We start from the raw sequence: 20,461 nt of genomic DNA, 5'->3' as shown, positions 1-20,461 counted from the left end.
GTTAAAAGACAAATATATGTAATGTTATTTGGGATGAATCTCCATTATATTCTTTGACAGGGAAAATGAAAGCAATCAATGGTGGAAGAGGCGCGCAGACAAAGGCGATTTCACTGTTGCAGAAAAGGATGTGTCCAAGACCCAAATGCATGCCCATATAATAGGCTTATCTGATCTTTCGGCTTCAGATTACAAAACCAAAAAAAAAAAACAAACAAACAAAATGGTTTAAACCATGATTCTTAGAGTAAAAGAGCCTATTTTTGTGCATCATTTACAGCAGCGATCACAATAGCAATCAGGTATGTCTTGCTTTTTTTTCCCAGACTTAGATCGTTTTTCACCACTGTAAAGATCTCTTTCATGCTTTTCTTTCTTCTTGTCAGCTGTTCCCATATATAGATTAAAGCCAATAATGTGGGTGTGGTTTCAATTCTTCTGTTAGGTTGTTGTTTGATGTTTAATGCGTTATAACTCATAGTCGTCCACTCAAGCTGTGATCTTTCAATTCTTCTTGTGTTTCATCCTTGTATTCATTCATCTGGGTTTCACGGTTGGCCTTCATCAACCACTTCTCACACCTATCTGTTACATAACATAGATCTGGTGGGGAGTTTTTACAAGCGGCTGAAATAGAGGATCTTTAGGTACAAAATTGTTTTCAATTTGTTATTTTTAATTGGGTTCAATTAATGTGCATTTTTTTTAAAATTTAAAAATTATTTGGCGGTATTGGCTTTTGTGTTTCAGTAGGTGAGAAAGTAATTATGAAATACAGTCATAAATTTTAAAAATTTACATTATCTCTACATAGTATATACCACCGCAAGCCACTTGGTAAAGTTATATCACTTTATTTCATAGTGTTGATAATAAATAAATAATGCTTTCAAACCATAAAAATGCATCATAAATAATTGTGAAATGGTGAATAATATTAACAATTAAAAAAAAAAAAAAGCGGAGAATAATATTAAATTAAATTAATACATTATATCACCAATAAATTTGAATGCTAGTTCCGCCATTGTTGAAGTTGGTGTGTTCTTGATCTCATGTCAGGAGTGGAAGTAAACAATCATGGTAAAGCTGTCACCGCGAAGGAACCAGAGGAACAACAAGGGAGTCAAGGTGAAGCACGCCCTTCACATATGTGTACTGGGATGCGTCTGCATTTGGCTGCTCTATCAAGTCTACCACTCGCGAAACAAGACAGCAACATACGAGGCGTCCACAAAGGCGGCAACTGGAAACCGCAATGATTACATCAAGTTGGGGAGGAAGGACTTGGATCCCCGTATAGAGGAAATGACTGCCGAAGACCTCAAGAATGGCGGGCAGGACGAGGAAGAGGGCAAGAGTTTTGACGACGACGACAACAGCAAGGCGGTGGAGCTTGAACAAGATCAGGAAAAAGTGGAAGAGAGCGAGTCGCTCAACAGACAGAAAGAAGGTGAAGAGAACTCAGAACCAGAAGTTAAGGGAGGAGATAAGAGTAGTGGTGAGAAAGAGGAAGAGAGTCGAAATGAGGAACAAAAGGGGGCAAAGCAAGAAAAAGCAGTCAAAGAAGAGAACAAGGCTGTAAAGAGGGAAGAAACAGAAAAGCTAAGTGATAGCAAAGAAGAGAAGGCGGAGAGCAATGGAAGTGAAGAAAGAAATGAAAATGGAGGCATAGTGAAGGGAGTAGAGGTAGAGGAACACAATGAGAGAAGAGATACAATGAGTGAAGGAGAAAAGAAGCAAGAGGGCAAAGAAAAGGACACAGAGAACATATTTGCAGCAGCAGAAAATGGCACTCATGACTCTCAGGACGATAGTTTAGCCGAGAAAGGTAATGCAGAGACCATGACCATGAAAGAACAAGATGAACCCAAAAATAGCCCAAAGAAAGCAACAGATCATGACAAGAATAGTGAGTCGGTTTCAGGTTCAATTTCAAAGTCAGCAGAAGTAAAAAATGGAGCATCCTTAGGAGGGACAGGGAAAACCAGTTTGGAGGATAGCTCCAATCCTACAGAAGGAACAATAGAAGCTAAAGAACAGCAGCAAATTGAGGATAACTCCAATCCCATGGCAGGAAAAACGGAAGCTAAAGAACAGCAGCAAGTACCTGATAAGCCAGTCACTGATGCTACGCAAACAGAGAATAGATCTGCCGGTTCAGGGGATGAATCCAATACTGTTGGTGATGAAACTGGTTTGGAGGATAATTCCAATCCTACAGTGGGTTCAAAGGAAGGGAATGAACAGCAACAAGAACATGATAACTCCATAATTGGTTTAATTCAAACCAAAAACAAACCTGTTGATTCTAGTGGAGATGGCAAAGAAACTGTTCCAAGAGAACAGACTGATAGCTTAGATGCAAATTCTATTTCTTCCTTATCAAATGGAGAATCAAGTTCAAATTCTACATCTGGTGCTGACTCCGGTTCTGGAGAAAAAATTAACCCCTCAAATGACAACGAGACTACAAATCCAAGTGATAACGATTCAACAGATTCATCAACCTCCCAAAATGAAGATTCATATTCAGGCTCAACTACAAACCCAAATGACGGCCAACAGAACCAATTCGAGTCATCCAATTCAGCTCTTCAAGAAGAGACAGATGTCCGTACTGATTTGGAAACTATACCACAATTCCCACAAGCAGAAACTGAAGAGAACAACCATGAAGCTACAGAGTAACACATCATGTTTTTCTTTTTGAAGACTAGTCATTTTTGTTCCTTATCTACCATTTACCAAATGGATAGCCGGGAAATTACAGTATTTGCTGTTTGCTAGTCAGACAGCGCCAAGCCAAACAACACTGTATAAAGTATAGTGTTTGACATTACAGAAAGAGTTACAGTGGGTTCAGATGAATGGAAAATTGGGGGGAAACTAGGGTGACAAAAATTAATTTTCCTTGGTTGGACCGGAACTAAAATGAAGGAAAATGGAGAGGGAAATGGGAGGGGAAACAAGACCTTCATCCATTGAATAAATTGTTTTTCCTTTCTTATTTCAACAACCAATAATTTGAATCCAGTTCATCTCTTAATTTCAGTACATAGATCACATTTATTCTCACTCCAAAAAGAAGTTTTTTCCTCAAATTATTCACGCAGAAGAATTTAATTTGGAAATGGACTTAAAATGTCATTGATTTGACTGTTAAATATTCATGATAAAACTGTTACTTCAAGTAAAGAGTAATTCTTCTACATGACACTAAATACGCAATCACTTTCTCAAATATATCACACCTTTGAAACATAAAGCAACTTTATGAAATGATATGTTCAAACTAGTGTTACATACTTATTCCCAATATAGGCAAAGTATATGAAACAAAGTAGATATGTGACGGAATAAATCTCTCAAACAGTTTTGAAGCCTCAGGCCTCTGATAAAGCAGACATGCGAACCAAACATTTATTGCTGCAGTAGTCACAGAGATGATAGATGACTGTAGATTAATGATGCTTACTCTCGAAAAGACCATCTGGACCTGCATTTGCAGAAGATTGATTAATTCTAACTCGAGTTTATCAATCAAATAACCAATTAGTCTAGGAATCACAGTGTCAGACAATATTCATCAATTCTAACATCATTAAGAACCATAAACAATTGGCATTAGACAATAGCAACTGATTCTAGCACCACAACACCATAATCAGTGGCATTTATGATTTCAAAACCCCCTCTTGCAATCAAACAAGGCAACATACAATTATCCACAGTTAAAAGTTTGGAATCTTGAAGGGCATGCAAACTCAAAAGAAAAGACCAAGTAAAATCGATGTTATTAGAAACAAAAACAGAAAATTCAGTTAAAAAAGTAGAATACTTTACCCCATGGAAACTCCTTGTTACGAATATGCAAGTATGGATACGCCTGCAATCACAACACGGATGAAATTAGGAAAGGTTGAAATCCAACAAAATGGAACCACATGTATGAGTATCAACATATATGCATAATTGAATACATAACAAATATACATAGAATTATAGATAGATACACAAGCAAACAGAAATATCCACACTGGATTCTAACATTATTGAAAAATTGGATGGCACAGAGAGCTTACAGGAGGCTCTTCATGGTGGGGGTGACCCTTAGAAAGATTAACAATAGCAAGGATAGTGGAAGCAGCTATCGCCACGTAAGAGATTTTCTCCCATTTCGCTGCTTCCTCTGTGGAAAGAAAAATAGATAACCTTTCATCACAACATACATATACATGGAGTACCAACAATTTCATATACAAATCTAAAAAATAGGAAACTATATGCTATAATATGCCTTTCGTGTATCAAAGGCAAAATCTAAATCATATCAGCTTGAGCATGCGGTATACAGAATTTCTTTATTTAAAAACCCTAACTTTGCATACAAATATAAACGGGCGTGTTAAATTGGAAATCCATATAGGAACTACTCCATAGATAATTAGAAATCTTAATAAGAATGGAATATGCAATCGGATTTTGAAGCATAAACTTACGGGCCTCATCGTGCTGGGCGGAGGAAGAGAAATTCCTCTTGGAAGCCGGAGCTCCACGGGCAGAACCGCCGCGGAGGGCGGAGCGTAAGCTGGATCTCATCAACGCCGACGCCATTTTGGTCTACTCTTTCTCAATTCCTACGGTCTCACGGCTGGATGCTGGTGAGCTGGTATATTTTGCGGGTTGTCCACTTAATTGTAGATGGGCTTGATACTAAGAATGGGCCTAAACCACTACCTTTGCTTTTCGTTTTTATTGTTTTTTTTTTAATAACAAAGGAAACTCATAATCACTAACTGAGTGTGCACATTTGCTAATTTTTTGTGTAAATTATGTTATGAAGATATTTTATGTGTAACAAATTTATTCGCATAAGCAGTTCAGTTTGTCACAAGAATGAAGTCCGAAAAGAATGATGATAATGAAGTCTGAAAAGAATGATGACCAGAGATTGAGTCGAGTCTCATTAGCGATGGTGCAAAAGAGTGTGGACAAAAATCGAATACCAGTATGAAATTTGTACTTCACCCTTTTCAGACCTAAGTTCAAGTACAAACTCGACCAATCAATCTAGGAATGCAATCTTATAATTGTGTGGTTACTAACTGACTAACTTGGTTGGAGTTGCTCTATATTCTTTTTATATTTTTTTATGTGTTAACATTAATTAAAAATAAAATTTTAAACCCAATTTCTATTTATTTATTATTTTGTATATACAATAACCTGACTAATTGGGGGAAGAATAATACTAATTGAAATAATTGATTGGATAAATATTTTTGTGTACGGATGACACGTCAGTAGCGTTAATTACTCCGTGTTTTCATCAAAACCGTTGATTACTCCTTGATGGAAATCGAAGTAAGAATCGGCAAGATCGAAATCATAATCGTCCCCAAGCGAGTCCACCACATCTTCTGTGCTCCACCCCGCACGCAATAGTATCTTCGATAACAACTTAAGACCTTCTATATCGCCTCCGCCATTACGTCTCTCGTCAAACTGATCACAGCCGTCCATCATCATCATCTCTCTCACATCCTCCTCCTTCCATCCACCGTCCCTCAACCTCCGTACCACCTCCCCCACCCACCCATCCAAATCCTCGCTCCACCACCGGCGGTGTTTCCGACCACCACCGCCGCCGTAATTCCCACGCGCCTCAACTAACTCCGTCCAGAATTCGATCCTCCGCGCTTCCGTCGCGGCCCACGCCGGCGGATTCGGCAAGTTTGGTAAGCTGGGCCGGCTGAAAACGACGTCGTCGCGCCTGCTGAACTCCACCGTTTGAAAAAATCCGGCGATATCGAAGCTCCGTATCTCCACCTCCCCGCCATGCACGTAGAGTACCGGGTTTCCCGCCAAACACGGGGCGGAAGGGATGTAGAAATGGCGATAAATGGGGACGAGAAGAGGAGCCGTTTTCGTGAACCCTTTAGCCAAACTCACCGCCATATCCGTATCCTCAGGCATTTCGCCCCAAGAATCCGTCCAAAACTTCCCCCTGGAAACTTGCTTACACAGACCCAATATCGGGAGATTGATGATGATCTCAAGCTGTTGACGCGAGGATGATCGCCAGTTGGGGAAACCGGGGCCGACGGGGAGGCCTTCTCGGAGGATAGACCGGAGATCCGGGGGGAATGTGAAGCGGAAATCCGATTCCAGGGCGGAGATTTCTACGTCGGAAAGGCCTTGTTCCACCGGAATATCGGCGGATTTGAGGTGGTGGATGAGATTCTTGGCATACGCCGCGTATGAAAAACAGACCCTTCTTGCTTTTGGGTTGTTCGTTGTCATCTCATCTATCAGTGTCAATACTCAATAATGCCTGCGTGCTGCGCTGAATTACAAGTTTTCAGTAGAAGATGATGTGCCGTGCGTGTAGAAATGAAAATTTTGGAGTGGAATGGATTATGGATACATACATAAACATAAACATACACTGGAGAGAACAGACAACGTTGGAAACGCATATCAAAAGGTGGGACACGAACTGTGGATGTGAAGACTGTTGGGATGGTTAAGATTTCCTAACCATGTGGAATTTTGTGTTGAATTATATACAAACTAGTGCAATTACTTGGTGGAGGATGGTGGATCCAATCAATAATATATTTTCCTCATTTCATCGAATTATATCTTCAATCGCATTGATAAGAACGGATAGAATTGTGTTGAATGAGATAATTACAATAGTACAAATATATAACAAGAGAGTCTTACGGAAACTGGGATTGGGAAGTCCTAATACTCCCCCTCAAGGTACTCCCCCTCAAGGTACAGTAGTGACTTGACTTGTAGCTTGTCTCCGGACTTGACTTGTAGCTTGTCTCCCAGAAAAGAAAATGCCACAGTTGATCCTTAGTTGAAATAAAATTAACCTGTATATCTCCATTTGCAACTCTGTCTCTAACAAAGTGATAATTAATTTCTACATGCTTAGTGGAGCATGAAAATAGGATGGGCACACATGTATGTATAGTAGCACCAAGATTATCACACCACAGCCTGGGAGTAGACACACTAGTCACGCCAATTTCACGCAGTAGAGAGAGGATCCAAATTACCTCAGCACAGACATCTGCTAAAACTTAAAAAAAAAAAAAAAAAAAAAAAAGAAAAACAACGTACACACTAGTTGACTTACGATCCTTAGGACAATCAGCGCAATCAGAATCTGAAAAAGCATGTAATTCTCTGGACATTGACTTCCGTATTCACAGAACATAAGTCGTAGTTCCCTTTGCATACCTCAGTACACATGAGAGACCATAGGAGCATGCATGTATTCTCTGGACACTAACTTAAGTATTCGCAGAACATAAGTAACTTAAGTATTCGCAGAACATAAGTAGTAGTTCCCTTTACATACCTCAGTACGCGTTCAATTGCTCCCAATGAGAGACCGTAGGAGCATGCATGTGTTGACAGAATTGATTGATCGCAAAGGACAAATCTGGACGAGTAAACGTAAGATACTGTAAACCTCTAGCCAAACTCCTATACTGTGTAGCATCATCATATAAATCGACTTTAGAAACAGTGGTTTTCGAAGGCAATTCATATCCTGCACAAGGGGTGTGCCTTGATGCAAAACGACGTCGCTTCAGATTTTTATTTTTATTTTTTTGAAATTTCGCTACCATGTGCTGGCGGTTAATTTTCTTTTAAAAAAGTCTCATGTTAGAAAATGTACATAATTTTATACTAGAATACACATAATTGTATACATGAATGTACATAATTGTATAACAAAACACACATATTTTTTTTTTAAAAAGATAATACATATAATCTAACATAATACATAATATACATAAACTTTTAACATAATAAGCATCAACTCTTAACATAATACACATAAATTTCCTGTTTCGGATGTACATAATTGTATTAAAAAAAAGATGTACATGATTGTATAAAAAATATACATAATTGTATAAATAAATACACATAATTGTATAAACAAATATACATAATTTATAAACAAATACACATAATCACGTCAACTCCCTACATAACTTACCAAAATGACGTCGTTTTGGGAGGCGCAGGGCGCACAGTGCTATGTGCGCCGTGGTGCAGGGTATAACGATTAGTTTTCGAAGCAGATATAGGAGTAGTTAACGGTTTACAGTCCATCATGCTAACACATTTTAAGATATCAGTCATGTATCTTTGTTGAGAAAGCAAAATTTCATCACCATATTTAACAGTTTCAATCCCAAGAAAGAAACCATATTCACCAAGATCCCTAATCTTGAATGTAGAGGATTATGCTGTCAGTAAAGTACTAACAAGATTTTGATCATTGCCCATTACAAGAATATCATCAACATATACCAGAACATAAATGAAGCTTGAACCTTGTGAGTAGTAAAATAAAGATACATCTGTTTTCGAAGCTTTAAACATTGTTGTCATTAGAAACGCATGCAATCGATTAAACCAAGCTCTAGGAGCTTGTTTTAATCCATATAGAGAACGTTTTAACAGGCAAACATGATTAGGAAACTACTTATCAATATATCTAAGTGGTTGCTTCATATAAACAGTTTTAGACAATTTCTCATTCAAAAAACCATTGTGCACATCAAGCTGCTTAATTGCACATCTAGAGGATATAGCCAAAGATAGAAGTAACCTGACTGTGGTGGGTTTGACTACTAGACTGATTGTGTTGAAAAAATCATGTCTAGGTACTCCATTAAACTCTTTGGCTACTAACATTGCTTTGTATCATTCAATCGATCCATCAGCTTTCCGTTTGATGCGAAAAACCCATATGCACCCAATAACATTCATATCTGACTGTGATGGAACGACCAAGTCTCATTCTGAAGAAGTGCATTAAACTCATCATCCATTGGCTTGCGGCACTCTTCATGTTTGACTGCCTGTGTATAACAAGTAGGTTCAGTAGGACAAACCTGAGTAGAGAGAGCCAAAATGGGAGCCTCAGAATGAATCCGAGTCGCCATGGTGTGCGTCTGGACCGTATAACTCGTAAATCGGGCCCTCGGGCGGGCGACGGTAGCTTCTTCAGTGGGAGCAATAGACTCGTCCCGGACCGGTTCCGGCTGGACATCAAGAGCCGGGGTCGATTTAGGCTGAGTAATCTGAACCGTAGCCGTGGGCTGGATTGGACAATTACAGATTCAGCTCATGGCTGAATCATCTGAACTGGCGGTGCCTGCAAAACATTTTTACTGAAAGGAAATACTCCTTCATCAAACCGAACATGCCTACATACATATATCTATTAGTCTGAAGGTCTATGCACCTATACCCCTAAATGACTCAGGATAACCAAGAAAGACCCAAGAGGAAGACCTGTAATACATTTGTGGCGATTGTAGGGACGCAAGTAAGGATAGCATAGACAACCAAAGATACAAAGAAAGGAATAAGACGGAAGTGATTTATGCAATAGAAGATGAAGACTAGAGTTATTTAACAGTAGATGGCATCCTGTTAATTAAATAAACCGCAGTCTCAAAAGCATAATCCCAATACTTAGAGGGAGCAGAAGCACGACTCGTGAGAGATAAACCTGTTTCAACAAGATGTCTGTGCTTTCTTTCGACACGACCAGTTTGTTCATGTGTGTATGCACAAGATTGTCTGTGAATAATTCCTTGTTGAGACAAGGTGGAATATAACTTTTTATATTCAGCTTCTAGGTCAGACTGTATGGATTTAATTTTACGATTGAATGGACGCTCAACCATAACACGAAACTTGTCAAAAATTGCATATAGATCAGATTTCTAAGACATGGGGAAATACCAAGTGTAACGAGAGTAGTTCATCAACAAATATAACGAAGTAACAATATCCATTATTAGAAAGAATAGGAGCTGGTTCATGAATGTCTGTCTAAACTAAATCAAAAATACATGAACTAGAGGACTCAACACGCGGTAAGGAAAAACGTGCAGATTTCCCTAGCTGACATGCATTACATAGACCCGAAATATAACAAATATTATTTTTGACCCACTAACCGAACAAGAAGAAAGAATTTGACTAAGAACACGTTGGTGTGGATGACCTAGACGATCATGCCAAACTGACGCGGAGAGAAATGCAGTAGGAGACGAACTGGGAACAGGAAGCTTGTAAAGCCCCCCAAAGCTATTTCCCCGTAGAAGAGTTTCCACTACAAGAATGTTAACATTTAGCGACATTTTTTAAACGTCATTAAAAACTAAAAAAGTCGTCAAATATCTTTACTGATGAAATAAAAACGTCACCCAGACCGTCGGGTTAGCGGCGTATGGAAAGGTATTACTGACGAAATTAAATTTTCGTCACAAAATATTACGATTACTGACGTTTTTGCATTGTCTTGATAATGTCATTCAATACACACTTTTTAAAACAAAATATTCACAAAAACGTCGGTAATAGTTTGTGACAAAGTAAAATATTTTGTCAGCAAATGTGTCTTTACTGACATTTTCCATACAATTATGCTTGTCATGAATAAATTTAATTGGTGACGAAAAATGAAATGCGTCAATAAAATAATATTTATTGACGATTGTGTACATTATTATGTTGTCATTAAAAAAATTAATTGATGACAAAATAACAATTTGTCAATAAAAATGACAATTACTGATGTTTTTCCATATTCATTTTTATCGCAAAATTTTATATTTGGAGATATTTGTAATTTTTTTAAATAATTGATGATAATTTACATATACTTGTATATAAAAAGGTTTACACAACAGTTTCATGTAATTGAGAATAAAATATTTTAACATCAATTAAATGTTCAAAATAGAAGAATATTTTTCATAGTATAATATTGAATTACAAGGATGTAATGTGATACAAATGATTCTTAAATAAGGCTATATATATATATATATATATATATATATATATATATATATATATAATATTCTATGCACATAAAGATGGATAATAATTATCATTTTCATCAAAACTATTGAGGTCGGCAATTTGGAAGTCCTTTGCCTTGGGAAGAAGGTATGATTTGATGAATACATCTAGATATGCAATAATTCCCTGCCACTAAAAAACATAAATATTTTCAAGCATGAGTAATAAATTATTAAAAACTATATATTAAACTCAATCAGATAGTTAATTTACATTGTTTTTTTACTTTCTTATGATTACATTTAATTTTTAACATAACTGATAGGGAATTGCCCTGAATATACCGTCATACAGGCTACACGTTCTGTACATTTGGTCGATATCAGGTTCGGGTCAGATCTCCGGCTCGGGGTTGGGCCTCCACCTATATAATGGGGAGGCCATTTCATTTTCCACAACACACTAAGTCACATGGGGATTCTCCCTTTCTTCTGGACATACTCTACACATTCCAAACCAAAGCATTTGGGCTAATTTCCCTCAGAATTATTTCATGCGATCAATTTTCTAATTTCCCTCATAGAATTATTTCATGCAATCAATTTTCATCAAATGAGGAATAAAAGCTAATCTTTTTCTCTTCTAATATTTTTTATACACACTGCCATGCACACGAAATACATAGAAGCAATTAGTTCTATGAATAACTTTTCTTAGCTAATTAATATTTCATTTAGTTGCTTATAGCATGTAATCAATTTCCATTCAGCAGTGTACTCCCCAAAACCAAAATTTATACAACAAAGAAATGATAAATAAAATTCTAAACTTTGGTTATACCTTCAAGTGTTCATATGCACCTTGAGATCATTAACTAAGTTGTTAAAACTTGGTGAATACCCATGAAGTCTTCTACAAGACCAAATCCAAGCTAATTCAGGGCAAAATCTCCACATTTAAAAGTATCCAACTTCTGAGTAATGCCTGCAAGGGATGAAACAATTTTAATTATCTTTAAAACAAAAATTAAGAAATAAAACTTAAAGCAAACCACATAAAAAATCAAAATACCATCAAAAGAAACTTTGCGTAAACGGCAAAAAAATCAGTAGTGCATGTAATGGTTAAAGTCCCTTCGTGCCTTCAAAAGTAGTAGCATAAATAACACTACAATAATGTCATTCGGCCTTCAACTCCAAAACAATACACCCTTCATAACAAAAATCAAACAAACAAACAAATAAAATGAGCGTGTAAGAATGAGATTTGCAAGTTTCATTCTACTTCAATTTTACAGTAAAAGAAACTTGATATCACACGTTAAACATAGTAATGTACTTTACCTTGTAATTCACAAAAAATATCATCCATTGAATTAATTCTGAAAAAAACAGGATACAAGGTATTAGATGTATTGTTAAAAATTCAATTCATTAATTATTAAGGATAATTTATGACATGTAACTATTAAATATATATCCACATTCCATTCTTGCTTACAAATGCAGAGAGCTGAGTGGACTCATCGATCAGGGATATTATACTAGGTGTCACAAGTAGAATGAAAATGTTAAATGATGTGATTGGACTGTTCTTTCAGCCAAGGAAGTGTACTTGAGAGGATTTTAGTGCGAGTGGCTTTCTCTTTTCGGTTGCAACAATGGGCTTCCTGATCACAACTAGTCGGGATCAGGCGGAGAAACGGTAAGTGAGTGTATTTGTTGAAACCTGGTAACCTAGTTGGGAACTGGTCAAGATTTGGTTGGTGCTGATAAGCACGGATCGGGTTTACTATGGTGAGCCCGACCATGTTCGTATAATCCCAATCGTTATGCCATGGAACCGTGTTCACCATGGATGGTACCAACGGTAACGGCACCGTTATCCTTTTTTTTTTTTTTGGTTCTCTCTCTTAATTAACAGCGCGACTTTTCTTCTTCATTTTCACATTTCGCGGTTTCACTTCCTCTTCGCGCAAGCTTCTTCAACACTAATAAATTATGAATGTGCAGGCATTGATTTATGAATGTGCAGTTATGAAATTATGAATATTCTTTTATGAGATTATGAATTTTCTGTTATGAAATTATGAATTTTCTGTTATGAGAAAATTCATAATCTCTGTTATGAGATTATGAATTTACAGAAAATTCATAATTACATACTGTAAATTCATAATCTCATAACAAAAAATTCATAATTTAATAAATGTAAATTCATAATCTGAACATAAAATGCAAAACACCGTTAATAGCATATTAACTAAAAAAAAAAATTCTTGTAAAAATGATGTCGTTTGGGCTCGTCATAGTGAACACGTTTCCAGGACATAATTTGCGATATAATCCTATCACATTTATTCTTTATGACGAATTATTGGTGGATAGTCTTGCAACATTTTATATAGTTTAATGTTTGTTCACGTCTTTTGAGTCGTGAAGAAAATTTTAGCACCTACTACTTCAATCTATCATCCACCGTCGTTTAAAAAACACCCACACATGCAGGTTAGATCAAACTTCAAAATTGCCATTCTAATCTTCTAGATATCAATTATAGAAATTGACTATTTTAGCTGCTAGAAAGAAATAAAGAAAATGACTCATTGGACTTTTTTGGCTCCGTATTTTTTGTTACTATAAAAGTCTTTTGAGGATCTATCATGAATGATCGTGTGGGTATACATTGATGTTGATTACTTAAATTAAAGTATATGTCCTGTTTGGTAAAATATTAGGGTGTGTTTGGTTCGCACATGGGAATTGGAATCGTAATGGGTATTCTATACTTTGTAATGGTAATGGATTTTGGTGAAAGTATTTAACATGTTTGGTAGTAGGGGGTGGAATGTGAATGGTTATTAATAGTAGTGTTTGAGAATGAACAAGGGAATGAAACACTTATTTTATTTGGGTATGAGTTTTTCAATTGATGGGGTATTCGAAACCCATAATAGTGTTCTAAAAACCTAGCAACCAAACAATAACAATCACTTTCATACCCATTCCTATGGACAAAACCCATCAACCAAACACACCCCTAGTCTATAAGCCAATTTAAGTTTATTTGACCACTATTAATTGTTTGACTTGGTTAAAAAATTAATTTCAAAATGCTAAAATTTAAAAAGCTGTTCAAAGCAACTTTTTCAATTAACTTTTTTAGAAAAGAAATTATACCAAACAACTATCAGCTCACAACTAATTTATCAAACATTTTTTTACAATCAGCTAATGTTATCAACTAGTTATACCCTCTAATTAACACAATCAACTAACAGCTAACTGCTATCAGCTAACAACCATTTACCAAATAGGGCCTATATATATCTACTAGTCAACATCTACAAATACAAATCCAAATCTAATAAGAGCCAATAATATTAGGCCCTTAACAGGAACAAAAAATATTGGTGTAATTGTTTTCTTGAAATGAATGATTATTTTGATTTTAGTATTTTTTTTTTATGATTTTCCTTATTTACCCCCTATTACATAACATTCAAAATTGAGCATCAAAGTTATAAATCATGAACTTTGAAAATCATTTTTTGCATTTAAAAAATAAATAAATTTAGGTTAAGTTTTTTTTTTTTTCGTTTAATTAATCATCTTTTAATTATTTACCAAGTATTTTATACAAATATAATAAATATTATGGAGTAATATTTTGTTTTTTACCTTCACATGATAATCTACAACACAAATCTCACAACACATGAAACATGTATGGGATTGGAAAAATTACCACTACCAAATATCAAGAGGAACTTGTAAGATAAAGAGTTCATAGTATAACTAAGATCCCAGTCATATACGCAAATCTAAAACTTCCTACATCATAATCTCATTGCATGATGACACCCTCTATGCTACCACCAGTAACCCAATTGCACATGACACACTACGAATAAAAAAAGAAGAAGACATAAACTGAAGATGAAGACAATGACAATGCTACCCAAAAGAGAATTAAGAAGACTTAGAGAAATTTAAATCAAAAGTAGTATTTAGTTAGACTATTATCGCTTTTAGACTAAATATATATTTAGATTAGAGTTATTATAAAATTGCAAACATTTATTTTAGTGACAATTATAATGAATATATATATTCTCTCATATATTATCTTGCATTTATATACTTTAAGTTACTTATTTAAATAAACAAATTCAACATTCAATTACTTATACATGAACATCTCCTATATAATATTGCATTGATATACTTTAAAATACTTATTTAAAAATAATCTTTAATATTATCCATTCGCGCAATGTGCGAAAAAAAAAAATTAGTGTACTTAGGTTGAAAATGTCCCTGCAAATGTGTACATTTGCAAGATGATGTGGCATTATCCACATCATTTTTATATTATTTTTTTATGAATAGGGTTTGCAGGGTTTGTAAATTTGCATCTGATGCAAATTTGCAAACCGTATCAAAAACTGCCGTAGCAGCTTTTGTATTTTGTATTTTATTTTATTTTATTTTATTTTTTTTAATATTTTAATATATATAATTAATAATTTTATTTTAATATATTGAGTCCACTTTTAAAAATTGATTAGATTTGTAGGGATATAGTGTGAAGAGTTGATGATTTGCAAATTGGGTGATCTGGAGGGAGACCATTTATAAAAGTGGGAGAGATTTACAGAGATAATCTAGGTAGTGTACTTCAAACTCATAACATTTGGTCTGACTCTAATACCAAATTGAAGCATATGCTCCATCTCAACTAAAAGCCTAAGTTGATAGTTGGATTGCACATTAATGGTTATATGTTCAACACTTAGTCGGTTAGTGAATACGTTTTATATAGACTTAAATCTTTTATCGATTGAAGATAAAAGATTTTTATCTCTTTTTTTTTTAAAAAAAAAAATTCAGAATGGGTTTTTAATCCCTCTAACGACATACAAAATTAGTCAATTCTTGACTTTTTTTTTTTTTTTTTTTTTTTTTTTTTTTTTTGTGAGAACTCTTATTTTGTGAAGTCAGTCAATTAAATATCAAAACTTTTTTTTTTTTTTTTTTTACATATCTCTTAACTCAACTCATGCCATCTTTGACTTAAAAGTGCTCAAATCTATGCAAATTGAAATTAATATATCAAAAGTGTTGGATAAATTTGACATTTTTTCCTAGATCATCACATATTAAACAGAATTGAGGATTTACCGAGCTAAAAATTGTGTAGGTTATGTGAAATAATAGGTAGGTAACAAATCGAAAGGTAGTTGTTAAAACTTGTATTTGATTGATTTCTAGCTTATATTATTTATGAGATAATTAAGGTTATATTTTAAAACAATTATTTCATGAAGCAAACATGTGATAAGAGATGAGCGAGAACTTTGGATTGTGATAAGGCCGAGGAAGCGGTGCTTGGTCAAAGGACAAACATAATAAAATTAAATTGTGTGTTTGTTTTTGTCTTTATATCTTTCAAACCAAAGTTGTTCAGTTAGCATTTAGCAAGCACCAAAATCATTAATATAGTGTGAAGCAGTCCATGTTGTAAGATAATATAAAATATTGATACAAATTTATTTTTAGTATTAATGGGTTGGAGATGGGATATTGTCACCTCGCCGAAGAGGTCGTGCTTGATTAGCTAGGCGGTCGGTAGAGCACTAGACTTGAAGCATTTGAATTGGTACATTTACAGAATGGCGTAGCGGTTACAAATTAAATATAGTTGGCTCTTGGATTTCTTCCCTTGATGAGAGGCTGACATAGAAGGTTCGGGGTTTGATTTTTTCTGGCAATTCAAAAGCAAGAAAAGTACTTGTTTTCGAAATATTAAACTTGTTACATTTCCTTATTTGATAAACTTTTCGAGTGGTTATATTGATCCACCTTGGATAACTACCCTAGTTGTAAAACCAACAAGTACACCGATGTTTCATTGTATAGTAGTAGCGTATGTACTTAATGTTATTTTTTGAAAGTTTAATTCATTTTTAATTTACAAAAAATTTGTTTTTAAATATAAAATATATATACTAAAAGTCCACCTTGCAATATATATATAGATCATAATTGTAGGCATAATTAGTAGCAAACTACCTTACCTCCATAAAACAAGTATAGTACTTAATCAAGACATTGAAATCAAATATTTGAATGAAATACATAGTACGTACTTGAACTTAATAAAGACATACATTATGCATAATATAGTCAAAGATGAATTTGAAGATGAAAACATAATATATTATATATATATAGTATCAGTAGTCATCTCCTTCATCAGCTTCTTCACCCTCTTGAAGCTCAGCCCCAACTTCTTCATAATCTTTCTCAAGGGCGGCAAGGTCCTCGCGAGCTTCAGAAAACTCACCTTCCTCCATGCCCTCACCCACATACCAATGGACAAACGCCCTCTTGGAGTACATGAGATCGAACTTGTGGTCGATGCGGGAGAACACCTCCGCAACGCTGGTGGAGTTGGAGATCATGCACACCGCCCTTTGAACCTTGGCGAGGTCGCCGCCGGGGACCACGGTGGGCGGCTGGTAGTTGATGCCGCACTTGAACCCGGTGGGGCACCAGTCCACGAACTGGATGGTGCGTTTGGTTTTGATGGTGGCCACGGCGTTGTTCACGTCCTTGGGCACCACGTCGCCCCTGTACATCAGGCAGCACGCCATGTACTTGCCGTGCCGCGGGTCGCACTTGGCCATCATCGACGACGGCTCGAAAGCGGTGTTGGTGATCTCCGCCACGGAGAGCTGCTCGTGGAACGCCTTCGCGGAGGAGATCACCGGCGCGTAAGACGAAAGCATGAAGTGGATTCTCGGGTAAGGAACCAGGTTGGTCTGGAACTCATTGATGTCCACGTTCAACGCGCCGTCGAACCGTAGAGAAGCGGTCAACGATGAAATAACCTGCGACACCAATCGGTTGAGGTTTGTGTACGTGGGACGTTCGATGTCGAGAGAGCGCCGGCAAATGTCGTATATGGCTTCGTTATCAAGCAAGACGGCGACGTCGGTGTGTTCCAGGAGAGAATGGGATGAGAGAACGCTGTTATACGGCTCCACAACGGAGGTTGAAACCTGCGGCGAAGGATACACCGTAAATCCAAGCTTGGATTTCTTGCCGTAATCCACCGACAACCGTTCAAGCAAAAGGGAACCCAGACCGGACCCCGTGCCGCCACCCACCGCATGGAACACCAGAAATCCTTGCAGCCCAGTACAATTATCCGCAAGCTTTCGAATACGATCCAAACACAGATCAACTATCTCCTTTCCAACTGGTAAAATTATAAAAACAGTGAAGAAATACTATATATATACAGATCGAGAATTGAGGATTTAATTTACGTACTGGTATAGTGGCCGCGTGCGAAGTTGTTGGCGGCGTCTTCTTTGCCGCTGATGAGTTGTTCGGGGTGGAAGAGGCGACGGTAGGTTCCGGTTCTGACTTCATCGATTACCGTAGGTTCAAGATCGACGAACACGGCACGAGGAACGTGTTTCCCGGACCCTGTCTCACTGAAGAATGTATTGAAGGCGTCGGTTTCTGCCTTAGTAGTATCACTCTGAATCTGACCATCAGTCTGCACTTAAATCATTCATGCAATTAATTAAATACATCATATCAATCTTCCATTATATTATCACACTAGCTATTAAATGTTAATAAGTCATTATTTATGGCCATTATGTTGTATTGCATATATGTAGGTTACCACTCATCCCATTTTACCTGTCTTACTTTCCTTCAGTCTCATTTTATCTGTCTTACTTCCCTTTTTGGTTTGTCCCAAAATAGTGTCATATTTCTAAAATTGAACATAACTATCCCTCTACATTTTTCAATTTATCCTTTTGACTTTTCAAATTTCTAGAGGTATGTATAATTGTACTTTATACAAACAACATTTACTTTTAGGGACAAAATTAAAAAGTTAATAATATTTGTTATGTTAGTATTAAAAATCGTGCAAAAAGCAAGTTAGACAATCAATTAGGGACGGAGGGAGTATTATTTAAGCACAGTCCTTTCACTATTACTCTTGTTAGTGATATAGGACACCATCTAGTTACACAGGAGATTAAGTGTAAATAAAACGCTATTAAAACTTGTACAACAACAGTGTACTATAGGTGCGCCCGCCATTGATCCTATATATATATATATATTTCCGCTCTGGATGCTAGATTGATTATTCTATATTTACATGGATGTGACTTTTATATATCTAGCTAAAAATTTATACAAGAAATTGAAGAATTAGAGGGGGAAAGGGAAAACCTGAATGCCATGTTCAAGACAGTAAAGTTCCCAGCAAGCGTTGCCCACCTGAATGCCGGCCTGCCCTATGTGAATCGAAATGCATTCTCTCATTTTCGGAAACACAAAATTATTAACGGCACAAAAAAAGAAAAAGAAAAAGAATTGATTTTTAATATAGTGTATGAACCAAGACAAAAAAAAATGGTGTTTATGAAGACGCTACAGAAACGCAGATCGAATTTGAAGTATTCCTTCAACCACCTTTGAGTATAACCTGCGGACGTGGTGGGACAATATTTACCGCGCCTTTTCGCCGCGGTTCAAGCCCGCTTCACCAACACCATTGGCTATAACTGCGTCATTTGACCCAGTTTAGCACCTTGCTACTACCTCCTTTTAATTTGTTTCATTAAATTAATATTAATTTTTTCAAAAAATGTTCCCTTATACTAAACTATATATCTTAATATTTACAGCAAAAATTTTAATAATAATAATAATAATAATAATAATAATAATAATAAGTGGTATAGAAAAACTTTGTTCTGCCAATCAATATAATGATGCTTTCTGGCACCAACACGCAATCTTCATCTTCTTATTGTCTGTTGTCGTTCGACCAGTTCACGTCAAAGGCTATCTTCCAAACAGAATGTTGCAACTCTCTTCTTGGCTTCTCCTGAGACAAGGCTCCGCCTTTTATGCTTTTTTTTTTTTCCTAAACAATTCCTGCCTTTAAAATGTTAAACTTGCATTTCCTTTAGAAGGTGTGTTTGATAGACGGGAATGTTCAAACTTTCTTGAGAATTTAAAAGGTGAAAAAACTATTCTCATTTTTAGTGTAATATTTGAGTGGAACAACTAGCTAGGAATCAAATTTCATGATATTAAGTAAGGTAACTTTCACATGCTGGGTAGGATTCTTTTTCCCATGTGAAATCATCCCATTTTTTTCATTTACCTAGTTATCCTTTTTGATCAATAATTTTAAAAATCTCTTATAAATATAAGAAATTTGTCTGATCTCTTTCACCATTACACATTGTTTATCAAAGAAATTTATATCCAGGTGTGTCTTCAGGTTGTTTAATTTCTATATGAAATTCGTGTATACATTATATTCCTTTACACACACACACATATAAATAAATAAATAAATTGTATATATATATATATATATATATATATATATATATATATATATATATATATATATATATATATATATATAACAGAGATCAAAAGCGAAGGAGGTGTCGAGATAACACATGCGGGTTAATGATAGCCATTGATCTTGTCAAAATCAACCATCCAACCAAAATTAACACTGATTAAAAAAATTG

The 20,461-nt window shown here is 35.7% G+C and overlaps 4 protein-coding genes across 4 annotated transcripts; 1 reads left to right on the top strand and 3 right to left on the bottom strand.

Annotated features, from left to right (window-relative positions):
- Positions 1-1,080: 1,080 nt before the first annotated feature.
- LOC109168454 (dentin sialophosphoprotein-like) lies at positions 1,081-2,691 on the top strand. The gene has a single exon (XM_019317479.1). It carries the CDS (start codon positions 1,081-1,083, stop codon positions 2,689-2,691), a length of 1,611 nt encoding a protein of 536 aa, XP_019173024.1.
- A 463-nt stretch (positions 2,692-3,154) lies between these two features.
- Positions 3,155-4,685, bottom strand: LOC109168558 (cytochrome c oxidase subunit 6a, mitochondrial-like). The gene is made up of 4 exons (XM_019317613.1): positions 4,503-4,685; positions 4,086-4,192; positions 3,847-3,889; positions 3,155-3,499 (listed from the first exon to the last, which is right to left on the bottom strand). The coding sequence occupies exons 1-4, from the start codon at positions 4,615-4,617 to the stop codon at positions 3,465-3,467; spliced, it is 300 nt and encodes a 99-aa protein (XP_019173158.1). The 5' UTR covers positions 4,618-4,685; the 3' UTR covers positions 3,155-3,464.
- A 631-nt stretch (positions 4,686-5,316) lies between these two features.
- On the bottom strand, positions 5,317-6,306 carry LOC109168453. Its single transcript, XM_019317478.1, has one exon. The coding sequence runs from the start codon at positions 6,304-6,306 to the stop codon at positions 5,317-5,319; it is 990 nt and encodes a 329-aa protein (XP_019173023.1).
- Positions 6,307-16,896: 10,590 nt separating this feature from the next.
- On the bottom strand, positions 16,897-19,283 carry LOC109168409 (tubulin alpha-1 chain-like). Its single transcript, XM_019317435.1, has 3 exons — positions 19,137-19,283; positions 18,207-18,438; positions 16,897-18,132 (listed from the first exon to the last, which is right to left on the bottom strand). The coding sequence occupies exons 1-3, from the start codon at positions 19,227-19,229 to the stop codon at positions 17,105-17,107; spliced, it is 1,353 nt and encodes a 450-aa protein (XP_019172980.1). The 5' UTR covers positions 19,230-19,283; the 3' UTR covers positions 16,897-17,104.
- Positions 19,284-20,461: the final 1,178 nt, after the last annotated feature.

The sequence above is a fragment of the Ipomoea nil genome, unplaced genomic scaffold, assembly GCF_001879475.1.
Source record: "Ipomoea nil cultivar Tokyo-kokei standard unplaced genomic scaffold, Asagao_1.1 scaffold3199, whole genome shotgun sequence".
In the NCBI taxonomy this organism is placed as follows: Eukaryota; Viridiplantae; Streptophyta; class Magnoliopsida; order Solanales; family Convolvulaceae; genus Ipomoea; species Ipomoea nil.
This window is presented reverse-complemented; position numbering and strand designations above follow the sequence as displayed.